Genomic DNA, 13,800 nt, shown 5'->3' with positions numbered 1-13,800 from the left:
CATACTAGTACTTTTTAAGTTAAACAAGGTTGTTATATAGTATTAAAATGATTTGGTATATAAATAAGTAAAGTAAATGAGGTTTAGAAACTCAAACTTAGTATTTAATTAGAGAATATGCTTAGTAATACCGTATACTCGTATACGGCGTATACGGAAATTTTTTACTTATGGTATACGCATACGCGCGTAAAAATACGCCTGTATTTTCAGCTAAAATTTTCTCTTACGATACGGTGCGTAAGCGTATACGCTGCAGGCGTATCTGTAAATTACGCTACAGTGCAGAGCACTACCATTTTGTAAAATAAATGTGTAATGTAATAAAAACCACTATTAAAACTTATCATTCATCATGTCTGAGGAGCTTGGATGTACACAGAACCCAGATGGAACACTCAAGGATGCTAGTGAAATTGTTTTCACTTATTCTAGAGAAGCTTCCCCTGTCAATCTCTCAGCTCCACTTCCAGATATCCATGCTTCCACTGGTATTCATCCACAAACGAGTACAGTTGATGATACATCTCTACCAAAGGATCCAGCCCATGGCAAAGCACCAAAGTTGAAGCATCAAAAGCTATGCAGAGGCTGTCCAATTGCTTTCAAAGCTTAATGCACTCTTTCAGAGTGAGATTGGTGCTGAGTTTACTGAGGCTAGAGCACTTTTTCCAAAGCTTACAAGAAACCTACAGAAGAAAATAAATATTTCTCTTGAACAGACTGATATTCAGTTGTTTTTTAAGTAGACAATGTATTATTGAGTTATGTACTACAAATAAGGAAATTTTATTACTTTACTTAAGCTACTGTCAACAAGCATAACCTCTTATTAAGCATGGCCTCACCTGTCCACAGTGGGTCATGCTTAATGACAGGTTTCACTGTATATGAATGGGTCTACCGTCCGAGAAGTTCGTACTAAAGCTATGGTTGGTCAACCACGTTGCGCTCTCCATACTGTACGACAAAAAGGACGAAAGCCCTGCAATGCAAGACGACTCAATTGCCAACCCAGATAAGTAAAGATTTCGGAGAGTGAAATAGCATACTCTTTCACCCCGTACAGCTTATGCGCAGCATCTAAGCCTTCCGCAACTACACTCGTTGCATTGTTCCACGGAAAATTTTCCGCCTGCAAATATGGGCTTACGTTGAAGTAAACCGTCGCTGCGAGAAGATATTAAAAAGAAGTCGGCCACTACTCATATACGAGAAATGAGAGGAGTATGACTATTAACGACCTTGTGCATACCCGAAGCACGATCAGAAAGCACACCAAAGGAAGACGAGATGGCATTAAATTCAACGTGCTTGAGCGAGAGGGGTTCGTCCAAGTCTTCTGGTGCGTGGAGGAGGTAGTCCGAGTGGAAAACACCCAGATGAAATGGCTACACAAACACGCAGCCTCATTTCAGTTTCATTGTCCACAAACACCATTGAAATAAAGGCAATACGTACCTCAGATATCCATTCATCCCTCATCGTCTTCCAGCTCTTCCAAAGCTCGCCCGTAGACTTATCAATAGGTGCACCTCCTTGTCCATAACTTTATCTAAGTGCTCTTCGTCCATCGCGGTTCGCGCGTACAACACGTTGCATATCCTCTGTAATGATTGTAATCGTAAAACATTTCGGAAGAGACGGCGAGGAAACGGGGCAGGGAGGCGACATGCATGGATGGCTGAGGGCCGCGGAGGTGCATGCTGGCGGTGCAGGGAAGGCACGTGTTAGAGCATTTAGATCTCTAACGTAGTCTGTACATCTTATTTTGTACACGTTTCCTGCTAACAGTGTAGTTGCATTCATAATGATTCAATCGCTTTGATCAAGCACGCTGATAGTCTGTCACTTTCTCCTAATCCTAGAAGACACGAAATACTGTAACCAGTTAACCTGGCCTTTAGCAGTGAATCAGCGCTGCAAACACAGGTTGTGCAAGCCCGCCATTGAGTGGCAGGTCAAAGTATCTCTGAACATCTCTCTTCATAAATAACCCTTTTCAGGCAACCAAGCTCTGCTGCTTCTAGTCCACTGTACAGGATTCCCGGTGACCTTTGCCATTCTCTTCTCCTCCCACCTGACCTTGATCAGCACTGGTAAATGAGTGTCAATCAACATTCTATCGATTCATGTGCTGACACAAAAGGAATCGAACATCAGGCATGCGGAGGGCCCATGGTCAATGCTCTGTTTATATCCACCTACTATGGGCGTTTGCGAAGTCTATTTTTAGAACCAGAGGACCTTCGATAAGCGGAGGACAGTTCCCTCCTCCATCACGCCATGACCTCTACCTCAACAGCTTCTCGCCTCTCCCTGACAGGTATACTTTCCTCTTGTCTCACCTATTTTACATCACGTTGATGGGCTCTGCAGTCATTCGTGCTTCCGACATAAAATGGGATCCAACCAATCACAGAAGACTGCCAAATCTATATGTTCAGGCCGAATTCAACAACGTTAAGAGACGTACCAGGACCGTCAAGAGAAATCTATCTCCTAGGTGGGATGAATCACTTTCATTTGATCTGTGAGTAGAGCTTTCGGTTCGATAAAAGGTCTCCTCCTAATCGCACGTCTGCAGACCGCCTACAGGCCACGTGAGAAGGACAAAGTTTAACGTTCAAGTTCGGCATGATTCGTCATGGAAGGACAAGTGTGTGGGCGAGATCGAAGTGGAACTCTCTGACTTATTAAGTAACTGCACTCATGGCAAAGGTGTGTGGATAGGTTTTCATATATCTCTGATGTATTAATTAGACTGCCAGAAACGGAGCTTCGCCTTAATATGGCCCGCGATGCAGCATCGATAGAATGCACTGCAGTCCTTCACTTGCGTCTAGAAGCCGTGGACGCGATGACAGGAGCTAGCCGTAACATCGATGATGTTGAACAAGCAATCCAAAACAGTGATATTCCGACTTCAGCGGTTGCTACCGATTCGGCCCTTGTTACATCAGTTGATGCTGCCACGAATTATTTTCAAGGTCACGCTGATTTGTACGACTCTGTGGGAACCCTCGTTTCGAAACTTGACGTGTTTGTCCGTGCCATGGACGCGTTGTCACAAGTAAGCTTTCAAAAGCCTTTAATTATGTAGATGATGTTTAGACGTACTAGGTGCATCCGTATGTCATCTTCGCATGGCAAGTGGCCTCGGCGCTGTACAAGGTGTGTTCAAGAGCATAGCATTCGACTCTCGGCTTGACATCATCTGCAGGCCGTCGAGCACCAATTTGAAGTTGACAAGAAAATTGTTGAGCTCGCACATGTTATGAAGGATGCGTTCGGGTTTATTGATCAAACTGAATCTCTCCCAGAGAAGACAGAAAGGCTCGAGACCACGATAAGGCGCCTCTTGGAACAAACAGATGAGTGTTGCCTCTTCATCCAGGAGTATGCACGACGCAAATTTGCAAGTACGTCTGTATTTAATCATCTTACCTTGAGTTGCTTCATTTAAAGTCAGGGCGAATGATTATGCTGGACGCTAACTCGACGATCGATGAATTTCTTCACGCGTACCGGTCACTCAAAGACTCAATGGACTCTGAAATTGGGGTTCATGTTGCTTTTGTATCGTCGCGGACTTATTCAAAGGTCGATGCCTTGACATTGAAGGTCGATGCAATGTCTTCCAAGGTCGATGTCTCATGTGCGTAATAGTATCATTGTGATTTTTGGCTGTTGATGACGTTACAACAAGTTCTGGAAAATCGACTCCAGCCAGAGAAGATGAGAGCATTTGATCGGCCGCAATGCCTCCCTGGCACGCGCTTGGAAATACTGGAACGGGCCGTGGAGTGGGCATTGTCAGATTCAAGTCAGAACATTTTCTGGCTGTACGGCGTCGCAGGATCTGGCAAGAGCACTGTTAGCACGACAATTGCGGAACATTTCCGTGGCATATCCCGTCTTGGTGCTCATCTATTTTTTGAACGAGGCAAGAGTGAGCCGAGCTCTGTCATCTGCACACTCGCTTATAAACTAGCCTTATTCGACTCTTCCGTGGCTCGACATGTTCTCGAGGCAATTGAACAAGACAACGACATTGCTTTAGCTCCGGGGTCGACCCAGTTTGCGAAACTCATTAATGATCCTCTTGTCCAGGTTGGCAAGGCAATGCAGGGACCAGTCATCATTGTTCTCGACGCACTGGATGAATGTGGAACGGGCAGCAGCCGAAAGCACTTGCTGGAACTCCTCCGAGAAAGACTTCCCACTCTTCCCAGGAACTTCCGATTTTTCATCACGAGCAGAAGGGAACTAGACATCGATCGAGCATTTTCTTCCCGACTTGAGTGCATTTGCGCCGTTGAGCTAGTACACGACTCGACAACGTGCAAGGATGACGTGCATCGGTATATTGATTACGAGATGCGCAAGGTGTTCGCGAAAAATACACTGCAGATCTCAGGTGATTGGCAAACGAAGATGGACCATCTCGGAGGAGCAGCGGATGGCCTTTTTGTCTGGGCATCAACAGCGGTGAAAATGGTGGATTGCGATGACCCAATTCGGAAATTGAAAGAATTGACGTCTCGGTCACACAACTTGTCGGGGCTCAACCATCTATACAACTCTGTTCTTAGAGATTCAGGCATCTTGTTTGACGACGAAGCATCCAAGACTCGCTTTTCGCGAATACTCGGTCTTATCATTCTCGGCAAATACCCACTCACCGATAATATGATCGACGAGCTTCTTGGGTATTCGGACGAAAGACCATCACGTCTTACTCTTTCTCGCTTACGGTCCGTCCTCGTGTATACACCTGGAACTCCAATTCGCTTTTGCCATACGTCGTTCCGTGACTATTTATTGTCACCAGATTGCAAGAGCGACCCGTGGTTCATAGATCCCGAGGCTCAAAATGAGTTCATCACTTCGCGATGCTTTGACGTCATGAGGGACAAGCTGCAGTTCAATATCTGCGACATAGAGTCATCATATATCTCTAATGATCGGATCCCTGACCTTCCCGACCGTATCAAGGCGAAGATTCCCCCACATTTGGACTATGCCTGTCTCTTCTGGAGCCAACACTTGCAGGACTTGCAATTCACGCATGCATTGCTGGGTGTCCTGACGGAGTTTCTTCATGAACGTCTGTTCTATTGGCTCGAGGTGATGAGTCTCTTGAGGAGGGTCAACAGTGCTAGTCCAGCGTTCCTTCGTGCCATAAATTGGGTCTCGGTGAGTACGTAGACATACAGTTTAACCTGAAATTCATGTGCAAATTCAATAGTCACGTAATGCGGAAGTGCTGGCGTTCCTGAGAGATGCGCGTAGAATAATCACTCGATTTGCGTTACCTATCTCGGAGTCCATACCTCATATCTATGTATCTGTCCTCCCGTTTGCATCGATGGAGTCAAAGCTTATAGCGCGCTACTTGAAACCTGATACGTCATATATACGAATAGAGCAAATAGGCGAGAAGCAGCGATCCCCGCTCTTGCAAGTGCTCACTGGTCATACTGACTGGGTTAATTCCGTTGCATTCTCACCTGATGGTACTCGAGTCGCCTCCGCCTCTGACGATAAAACGGTCCTAATATGGGACACTGAAAGTGGACGAGTCATTTCTGGTCCATTTGAAGGACATGAACGCAGCGTATGCTCTGTCGCTTTCTCGCCCGACGGTGCACGCGTCGCTTCCGGATCCAAGGATAAGACAATTCGAGTCTGGGACATCGAGAATGGGCAGGTCGTTTCAGGGCCTCTTGAGGGACATACCGACTCAGTACCATCCGTTGCTTTCTCGTCTGATGGGATGCATGTCTTCTCTGGATCGACTGACAAGACTATCATGGTTTGGGACATTGAGAGTAGACAAGCCGTCAAGTGTCTCGAAGGTCATGTGGGCGCTGTGAATTCTGTTGCACTCTCCCCTGATGGAAAGCACATTGTCTCAGGTTCCGACGACGAGACTATTCGAATCTGGAACGTTGAGAAAGGACAAACCATTTGTGACCCTCGTGGAGGTCACGTAGATGCTGTCTGGTCTGTCGCTTTCTCTCATGACGGTACACGCGTCGCCTCAGGTGCTGCGGACAACACAATTCGGATCTGGGAGAGTGGACAATGTTTATCGGTACCTTTCGAAGGACACGATGATGAAGTTTGTTCTGTCGCTTTCTCACCAGATGGGAAACGCGTCGTCTCTGGTTCCGATGACCGGACTATTCGAATATGGGATGTTGTAACTGGTCAGGTTGTTTGTGGGCCTTTGAAAGGGCATACTGACTATGTACGGTCTGTTGCATTTTCTCCCGACGGAACCCGTGTCGTGTCAGGCTCTGAAGATGGCACAGTCCGAATCTGGGATGCCGAAAGTGTGCATGTCGTTTCTGGGCATTTTGAAGGGCACGTAGATGAAGTCACTTCTGTTTCTTTTTCGCCCAGTGGGAGACTCATTGCTTCTGGCTCTGATGATACGACGATTCGAATCTGGGAGGCTGAAAGTGGGAAAGCTGTATCTGGACCCTTCAAAGGGCACTCAAGTTATGTTTTATCTGTTGCCTTCTCGCCGGATGGAAGGAGACTTGCCTCCGGTTCTAGCGACCGAACAATCCGAGTCTGGGACACCGTACGCGGGAATATAGTTTCCGGACCTTTCAAAGGACACGAAGAGCAGGTCTTCTCTGTCTGCTTCTCGTCCGATGGGACACGTATTGTGTCCGGCTCAGAAGACCAAACGCTCCGAATCTGGGATGCCCATAGTGGAGAAACAATTTCAGGTCCTTTCAGAGGGCATGAAAGCTGGGTTGTGTCCGTTGCTTTCTCGCCTGACGGGAGACGTGTTGTCTCTGGCTCTGGCGACAAAACAATCATAATCTGGGATAGCGAAAGTGGGGAAGTCATCTCTGGGCCCTTGAGAGGACATACAGATTGGGTTTGGTCGGTGGCATTCTCGTCCAACGGCACACGCGTTGCTTCCGGATCTGATGACACAACCGTCTTGATCTGGAACGCTGAGAGCGGACAGGTCGCGGCTGGACCTTTAAAAGGACATACAAGCTCGGTTCGGTCAGTTGCCTTCTCCCCCGACGGGGCACGCGTCGTCTCGGGTTCCAATGACAGGACAATCAGAGTTTGGGACACTGAGAGTGGACAGGCTATTTTCGAACCCTTTGAAGGGCATACTTCGTTCGTCGTGTCTGTTGCATTCTCACCTAATGGAAGACACATCATATCTGGATCACGGGATCATACAATCAGAATGTGGAATGTAGAAGGTAGGAAGGCGGCTTCTCTCTTGTACAGCACTCAACGCTCTGACACCTTGTCTCCTACTTTTGCCGTCAATATAGATCCCGTCTTTGACTGGACGTTGGGTGAAGATGGATGGATACGTGGACGCGAAGATGAGTTGATTTTGTGGGTTCCGCCTGATATTCGCCCAACGCTTTGGCGGTCGCAGAATACTGCAGTTTTCAGTTGCCCGTTTTCAACTAGACTGGACCTTTCCAGCGCCGCTCTTGGGGAACGATGGCAGGAATGCTTTGAGCGACCTTAGTAATACTACAACCCTGTTGCCGATATATGTGAATTAGCATCTATTTGGCTACATCATACTTTCACAGATGTGTTTGACTGTGATTCATGGAGCATGTATACATTTCACATGCATTATTGAACAATTTGAACCGGATGTATGCTTGTCAAGGGCTCTATTTTGCTCAATCCACCAGAAGCACAGAGTCAAGAACTGAAAACCCAACGGCAACACCGCCTTCGTCACTCTCTCTTCCTTTAGTTCTCACAAGCCATGCACATCCTCTGCTCTCATCCTCATCCTCATTCCCGATCTTTCCTTGCAGGATTTCCTTCTCTTGTCCACCCGGTCCACCGAAGAGTGCCCAACCGAAGATACCTAGCTCACTCACGACGTCCGATCGTGCGTTTTTCACTCCTTCACCGGAATTAACGGAGGCAGTACCAGACCCTGCACGAACTAGGTAGCCGCCTACTCCAGCAGGAGGCTCGATCAATCTCATAGCAATCCAGGCTGCTCTTTCTTTCTCATCTAGTGTCTCTAAAAATGATGGGACGGAAGAGTGGTAGATGTTGTTCCCGCCACCTTCGCGTTGCGGTTTGAGTACGAGGTGTTGGTATTCTTGTTTTGCACGGGTTATTCCATCTGGTTGAGAGATGGAAGGTTGGTCGGAGAGGCAGAACATCTGGACCCAGGAGGATCGTAGTAATTGTAAGTCCTCCGATGTAAATGACTCCGGTCCGAATTTCCTAGAGGAGGGTTGGAGGAACCTCTCAAGTACACCTTCCTTTGTCAACACCTGCTGTACTTTCTTACCACCCGCAAGCTGTAAGGCTAATGTTGGACAGCTTATTGCCTTGGAGCGGCTCAGTGTTTCCCGGAGTTTGTAGTACGCGGGTGCCGGGTAGTCTTTGGGAGTGTAGCCCGCGCGGAAGTAGATTACTGATATCTCAATTGGTTGAGATGAGAGTGAGGATGGATTGGAGGGAGGTGTGAGGTGCAGTATTCGGGAGGGTGTGACAGTTGCGCTGACGAGGAATTCGTCAAATGTTTGTCGGATGACATGAATGTTATGTCTGCATCCTGTGTTAATTTATAGTCGGTGGAAAGGACTAAGGAGACGCGCCGTTCGAGAAGTTCATACTCAAGCCATCGTTGGTCGAACACGTTGCGTTCTCCAGGTTGAACGACAAAAAGAACGTAAGCCCTATGATGCAAGACAACTCAATTGCCAACCCAGATAAATAAAGATTTCAGAGTGTGAAATGGCATACTCTTTCACCCCGTACAGCTTATGCGCAGCAGCCAACCCCTCCACAACCGTGCTTGTCGCATTATTTTTCGGAAGGTTCTCTGCCTTAAGGTATGAGCTTGCTCCGAAATAGTTCGTCGCTGCGAATAGATATCTAAAAAGAAATTAGCCACTACTCATATACGAGAAACGAGAGAAACATGACTATTATTATTAACTAACTTGTGCAAACCCGAAGCACGATCAGAAAGCGCACCGAAGGAAGACGAGATGGTGTTGAACTCGACTTGCTTGAGCGAGACGGGCTCGTCTGAGTCTTGAGGTGCGTGGAGGAGGTAGTCTGAGCGGAAGATACCCAGATGAAATGACTACAACACGCGAATTAAATTCAGTCTCTTCTTCCACAATACTAATGAAATAAAGGCAACGCGTACCTCAGATATCCCCTCATCCCTCAGCCTCCTCCAGCTCCTCCATAGTTCGCCCGTGAATTCGTCAACAGGTGCGACTTCCTCGCCCATGACCTTATCCAGGAACTCCTCGTCCATCGCGATTCGCGCGTACAACACATTGTATATCCTCTGTAGCCGTAAAGCATTCTGGAAGAGATGACGAGGAAATGGAGCAGGGAGGAGAGAGAGTGGTGCATGGATGGCCGAAGTCGGTGCTGGGGGTGGCAGAGCGTCGGTGTTGGGAGGGAGATAGAGCAGACCGTGCGAGAGCGCGTAGGTCGTTGCAAGTTCAGTGAGGTGTGTCCGTTGGGCGTCGGTTAGTGCGGGCGGCCACTCAGCAAAGTTGAAAGATGAGTTGACCATGTCGACGACGCTGGCGGTCTGCAGCTGGTCTCAAGAATATATGCTATCGCAGCCATCTTATCGTGTACGCGTCTTGCTGACGATGTCATTGTGCTTATAATGATACAGTCCTGCTGATCAAGCACACTATCCATCTCTTTCCACTCTCTTTCTACTAAACCAAGTAGACAAAAAATACAAAGCAAATATTACATGAAATCGTCCATCATCTCCTGTACACTCTTCGGCTCGTTCGTCGCCTCGCCGTCTTCCGGGTCCACAACGTCCAACAACGCATAATCTCGAGCAGCTTTCTCCGCTGCTCGTTGCTTTGCAAGTTCCTCCGCTTCTTTTCGCTGTACACCAAATTTGAATGTAATAAATAAGAATGACTTCAACGAAGATGGCAGTGAGGAATAATAAGAACTTGCCTTGGTAGCAGCGAAAACTCTGCTGGCTTCTTTCTCTTTCCTAAGTCGTTCGACGCGTTCTGCCTCATGGTCAACCTCGCGTTCGACCTTTGTCTTGTTCAATCGATTCACGATAGCGTTTTCTCGCTTCTCAACGTATACTAGCAACGGATCGGTGTTATGGTTCACCAAAATACCGGAGAGAGTGTGATGATGCACGACTCTTACCTCGTTTGACCTACGTATTCTTCTCCATCGGTCTAGAACAATATTACTAGAACGACGAAAGGTACTCACTTTCTTGTCACTGTGAAACGAAACCTGGCCAACTGCCATATCACCTGTTTTCTTTCGGAAGAACAAGAGTCAGCATCTCAGCAGCCAAGATAATTTGTCGATAATGTTATTGAAACTTACTTTGAGATTACTTGCCGGCGTGTATATGATCGTTTGATTATCTTTCTTATTCCCTATAACAAACAAACATTATGGTCAATATAGCATACAATATGGATATCAATGGGCTCTACCTTCGATCGAGTTCGCTTTGACAAGCTGCGCTGCATCGTCAAGCACAGCCTGGGGTATCCCCTCCCATGACGGTACACTCTCTGGTAAACGTACGTAGACATGTGCACTCGAGAGCTTGTCAACATGGAACCACACGTCTTGTGGCCATGCATATTTGATTAGGTCTTCGTCTAATTAAGTGGTATCCATTTACGATCATTGAAATAGGAGTTTAGGAAGAGTGTGGATGTGGCGACGCAGTGAATTAAAGGTCTTAGTCGATCTCATTAGCGAAATAATAGCTTATTTTCTGACCCACTTTCGAATTTGTCCTTGCCCATGTAAATCGTAACGGGCGGGTCCATTGCTGATAGTACAAACCAAGGAGAAACCCAAATCAGTGTGACCTTCAGATCATTCGCGAGACGTCGAGACAAGTACCAGTAGAAGTGAAGAATAGAACCATTGTGCTTGAGATTCGAGAGTATTCCAAGAGATATAGGACGCGGCAAAGAAAGAGGATAATAAACAAGAGACAGAGTTGCTACCAAGGAACCCAATGAACGAGGCAACGATAGATTATTATTTGTTTTCAAGGAAGGTGAACGGGCGCGTCGATCTTCAATTCAAACTCAGATCAAGGAGGCAAACCTTATATGCGTGTCGAAGGACAAACATTCCAAGACCAAGAAAAGAAAATTACAATTGTATTCCTAACCGGCAACTACAATACAACCTGATAGTCAATTCAAGTTTCGAGGTTTCTTATCCAGTTGATTCTCGATGATCGTCACTGTACCCACGGGCGATCCCACTTCGACCTTGTTCCAGTAAACTAGGTGCATCTTGGCCTAAACGAGGATCTAATCCTTGGTACGATCGTGCGTGAAGAAACTGAGCTGTGAATCATTAATAATTGTTAGCTCAAGTCTCGGATAGTTAATGACAGGAGAGATTGCTACCTGCTGCACTGTCATCCATCTTCGTTAGTGCATTGTCTTGCGTGCGAACTGTGAGCTCTTTAGAGTCTATTACGGTTTCCTCTTTCTCGTCGTTGCCTTGATTTCAAGGGAGGGGTTTAAATTGATCATAAACACGTTGTATTATGAAAGAATCTTAATATACTTACCGACACCGTATCGCTTGGCATGACGGTACGTCCCACTGACGAGAGAGAACATTGGTCGATCTAGGTCAGCGTCTTCTTTCCTCTCCTCGTTTTCTGGAATTAAACAAAGGGATAAATCTATACAGTGAAGATGGATATGTAAAATGGTGCTCTGATTACCTCCATCAAGCGACGCTTTTGCAAGAAGCTCTTCGAAATCAAAGATATATTTTCCTGTCCAGTCGGGTTCTGGCTGCAATGCAAGCTCGAGTTCGTACGGAGTGATGATCGGTCGAAGGTAGTCCTATTCAACATGCACAATTATAAATCAAAAGGGTTATTAGTCACTCGATGGATAACGAAGTACTACCTTTGAATCTACTATACCCTCACTACATGCAACCCATACCCAACATTCAATCTCCATGAAGTTCGCAAGCTTGGCTGGATTGATCTTCCCTACAGAGACTGTGTAGGATTTTTTGTGTGCTCGCTTTAGACGTTCTCGGAGGTATTTCATCAGAGGCAAATATGATGCTTATTTTATTAATGGAAGTATTCAAGAGTCTGTAAGTAATGCAAAGTAGGAATTGTGAGTTGGCCTTACCAACTCCGAGCGTGCCGACGAGGATACCGAAGACGTCTGCATCCCGAGCTTTTTGAAGGATTGCGTATCGCCGCATCAGGAGCTTGTTCGTTCGGTATGTCTGCTCTTGGACGACGCCTGACTGTGGATTATACGAAATTACCTACCCGATTACATGGATGAGTAAATGACAGGCATAATGATGGGAATTTGTTGGCGCCTACATTACTCCCAGATGAAGTCATCAAGATCTTGGTGAGCGTTGGCGGTTCCTCGCCGACCCAAACCATTAAAGTCCTATTCAATGAGGAGTCGCTTGACGATGTTGAAGCTGCGCATATAATTGGTTCATTGATAGCTGCCGAACGCCCTGCTTGATGTGGGTCATTTGTACCTGCAGATCTAGGTATGGTTTGCTCCGGCAGGTGTTCATATTTTATACAGTATCGATCGTTCGTTGCAAGCCGAAGTAACCTAGCAAGCTCGTCTGTCAATGATCGCAGTCAGCTGCCATCGATATTTGTGAGTTCTAATACGTAACATACCACCGAGGTGTGTGAAGCCAACGTCATGCCTTAGATGAAGGACCTTGGTGTCCCGTAGATTTTCGACATTGTCCATCAGATAAGTAGAGATTTTATCGACGCAGTCTTCCACGTTAAGCGTCTTTTGACCAAAGACGTAAATAATTGGCAATCGGGATGTCCTAGAGCACAATTAGTAAGTAAATAAAGCAATAGCAGGTTCCTCATTGAGCTATGTGATAGGATTTTCGCGTACTGGCTTAAACATGCGTGTCCGTAGTGTACTAGGACGTCTGCATCCACATGTGATGCAGCAACCTCGTCAACGCAACAGCTTGATTTTGTAAGTAAATTAACATGCATATATGCGCGCCGCACTCGATAAAGGAAGCTCACGCACCTGCCATATGACGTGTCAGCGAGAACGTATGCTTCTCTTTGCGGACCCAGCCTTTCTTGGAGAGTGCGGAATATTGGTACAGAGTCATGTAGCAGCTCGTCCGGGAACTGTAAAGCAATCTAAACATCAAGAATTCGGTGACCAGCATTAAAAATTAGAAGCGACATTTCTAGATGAGTAACGGGACTTCGAACGGACCCGTTTATAGTTTCCTTGTTCAATCTTTCTGACGGTATTTTCAATCTCGTAGTAAGCAAAGAAGCTACTCGATCCTGGAGCTGGCGTTTTTTCAGAAGAGACATCTAGAGATCTAGTAATTGCATCTTCTCCAGGAGATGAGAAGGCTTGTAGTTGAGCTTCGGTTGAGGACATTATACTTTGCTGCTTTCCTGGATGGTTTTACAAGCCAAGGAAGTATAAGACTTCATGCGTGTGAAATTGTGTTTAAGTAATTTGCTTAGGGCCGGCCCGTGCCGCCGAGCAAGTTCTGGTGCTTCGCCTTGCTTCGTATTCTCACCTCCATGTGCCAATAACTTGATTGCATTGCTAAAATCTCCGTACAATTGGTTACACTAATGAGGTAATGACCATTAACAATTATAATTCATTTCTCTTCTAGAATTGGCCACGGGTATACCGCACCGGTCTATGTATACACTACATGTTCGCAGTTTGGAACGATATCGAAGATTAGGAACCTAGCGTACACACA

At 46.4% G+C, this 13,800-nt stretch overlaps 6 protein-coding genes across 6 annotated transcripts; 2 read left to right on the top strand and 4 right to left on the bottom strand.

Moving 5' to 3' along the window:
* Window positions 1–927: 927 nt before the first annotated feature.
* FOMMEDRAFT_161744 (uncharacterized protein) lies at window positions 928–1,705 on the bottom strand (the record flags this gene model as incomplete). The annotated part of the gene is made up of 5 exons (XM_007271256.1): window positions 928–985; window positions 1,053–1,170; window positions 1,256–1,391; window positions 1,462–1,535; window positions 1,591–1,705. The coding sequence occupies 5 exons, from the start codon at window positions 1,703–1,705 to the stop codon at window positions 928–930; spliced, it is 501 nt and encodes a 166-aa protein (XP_007271318.1).
* A 581-nt stretch (window positions 1,706–2,286) lies between these two features.
* On the top strand, window positions 2,287–3,103 carry FOMMEDRAFT_31848 (C2-domain-containing protein; the record flags this gene model as incomplete). Its single annotated transcript, XM_007271177.1, has 4 exons — window positions 2,287–2,326; window positions 2,380–2,533; window positions 2,588–2,721; window positions 2,772–3,103. The coding sequence occupies 4 exons, from the start codon at window positions 2,287–2,289 to the stop codon at window positions 3,101–3,103; spliced, it is 660 nt and encodes a 219-aa protein (XP_007271239.1).
* Window positions 3,104–3,753: 650 nt separating this feature from the next.
* FOMMEDRAFT_33939 (WD40 repeat-like protein) lies at window positions 3,754–7,237 on the top strand (the record flags this gene model as incomplete). Its single annotated transcript, XM_007271184.1, has 3 exons — window positions 3,754–5,199; window positions 5,252–5,347; window positions 5,810–7,237. Coding segments are annotated over 3 exons (2,970 nt in total), but the record flags the coding sequence as incomplete, so codon positions are not given.
* Window positions 7,238–7,688: 451 nt separating this feature from the next.
* Window positions 7,689–9,571, bottom strand: FOMMEDRAFT_137013 (glutathione synthase; the record flags this gene model as incomplete). Its single annotated transcript, XM_007271255.1, has 5 exons — window positions 7,689–8,580; window positions 8,631–8,711; window positions 8,779–8,910; window positions 8,979–9,124; window positions 9,191–9,571. The coding sequence occupies 5 exons, from the start codon at window positions 9,569–9,571 to the stop codon at window positions 7,689–7,691; spliced, it is 1,632 nt and encodes a 543-aa protein (XP_007271317.1).
* A 188-nt stretch (window positions 9,572–9,759) lies between these two features.
* Window positions 9,760–10,936, bottom strand: FOMMEDRAFT_137012 (cytoplasmic protein; the record flags this gene model as incomplete). Its single annotated transcript, XM_007271254.1, has 6 exons — window positions 9,760–9,906; window positions 9,982–10,308; window positions 10,378–10,430; window positions 10,491–10,661; window positions 10,790–10,837; window positions 10,912–10,936. The coding sequence occupies 6 exons, from the start codon at window positions 10,934–10,936 to the stop codon at window positions 9,760–9,762; spliced, it is 771 nt and encodes a 256-aa protein (XP_007271316.1).
* Window positions 10,937–11,189: 253 nt separating this feature from the next.
* Window positions 11,190–13,460, bottom strand: FOMMEDRAFT_171031 (diphthamide biosynthesis protein; the record flags this gene model as incomplete). The annotated part of the gene is made up of 11 exons (XM_007271253.1): window positions 11,190–11,369; window positions 11,433–11,528; window positions 11,600–11,692; window positions 11,759–11,882; window positions 11,949–12,115; window positions 12,186–12,327; window positions 12,389–12,651; window positions 12,710–12,870; window positions 12,945–13,022; window positions 13,089–13,195; window positions 13,287–13,460. 11 exons carry the CDS (start codon window positions 13,458–13,460, stop codon window positions 11,236–11,238), a joined length of 1,539 nt encoding a protein of 512 aa, XP_007271315.1. The 3' UTR covers window positions 11,190–11,235.
* Window positions 13,461–13,800: the final 340 nt, after the last annotated feature.

The sequence above is a fragment of the Fomitiporia mediterranea genome (assembly GCF_000271605.1).
Source record: "Fomitiporia mediterranea MF3/22 unplaced genomic scaffold FOMMEscaffold_16, whole genome shotgun sequence".
Taxonomy (NCBI): domain Eukaryota; kingdom Fungi; phylum Basidiomycota; class Agaricomycetes; order Hymenochaetales; family Hymenochaetaceae; genus Fomitiporia; species Fomitiporia mediterranea.
The sequence above is the reverse complement of the archived record's forward strand: the minus strand, read 5'-3'. Positions and strand labels throughout refer to the sequence as shown.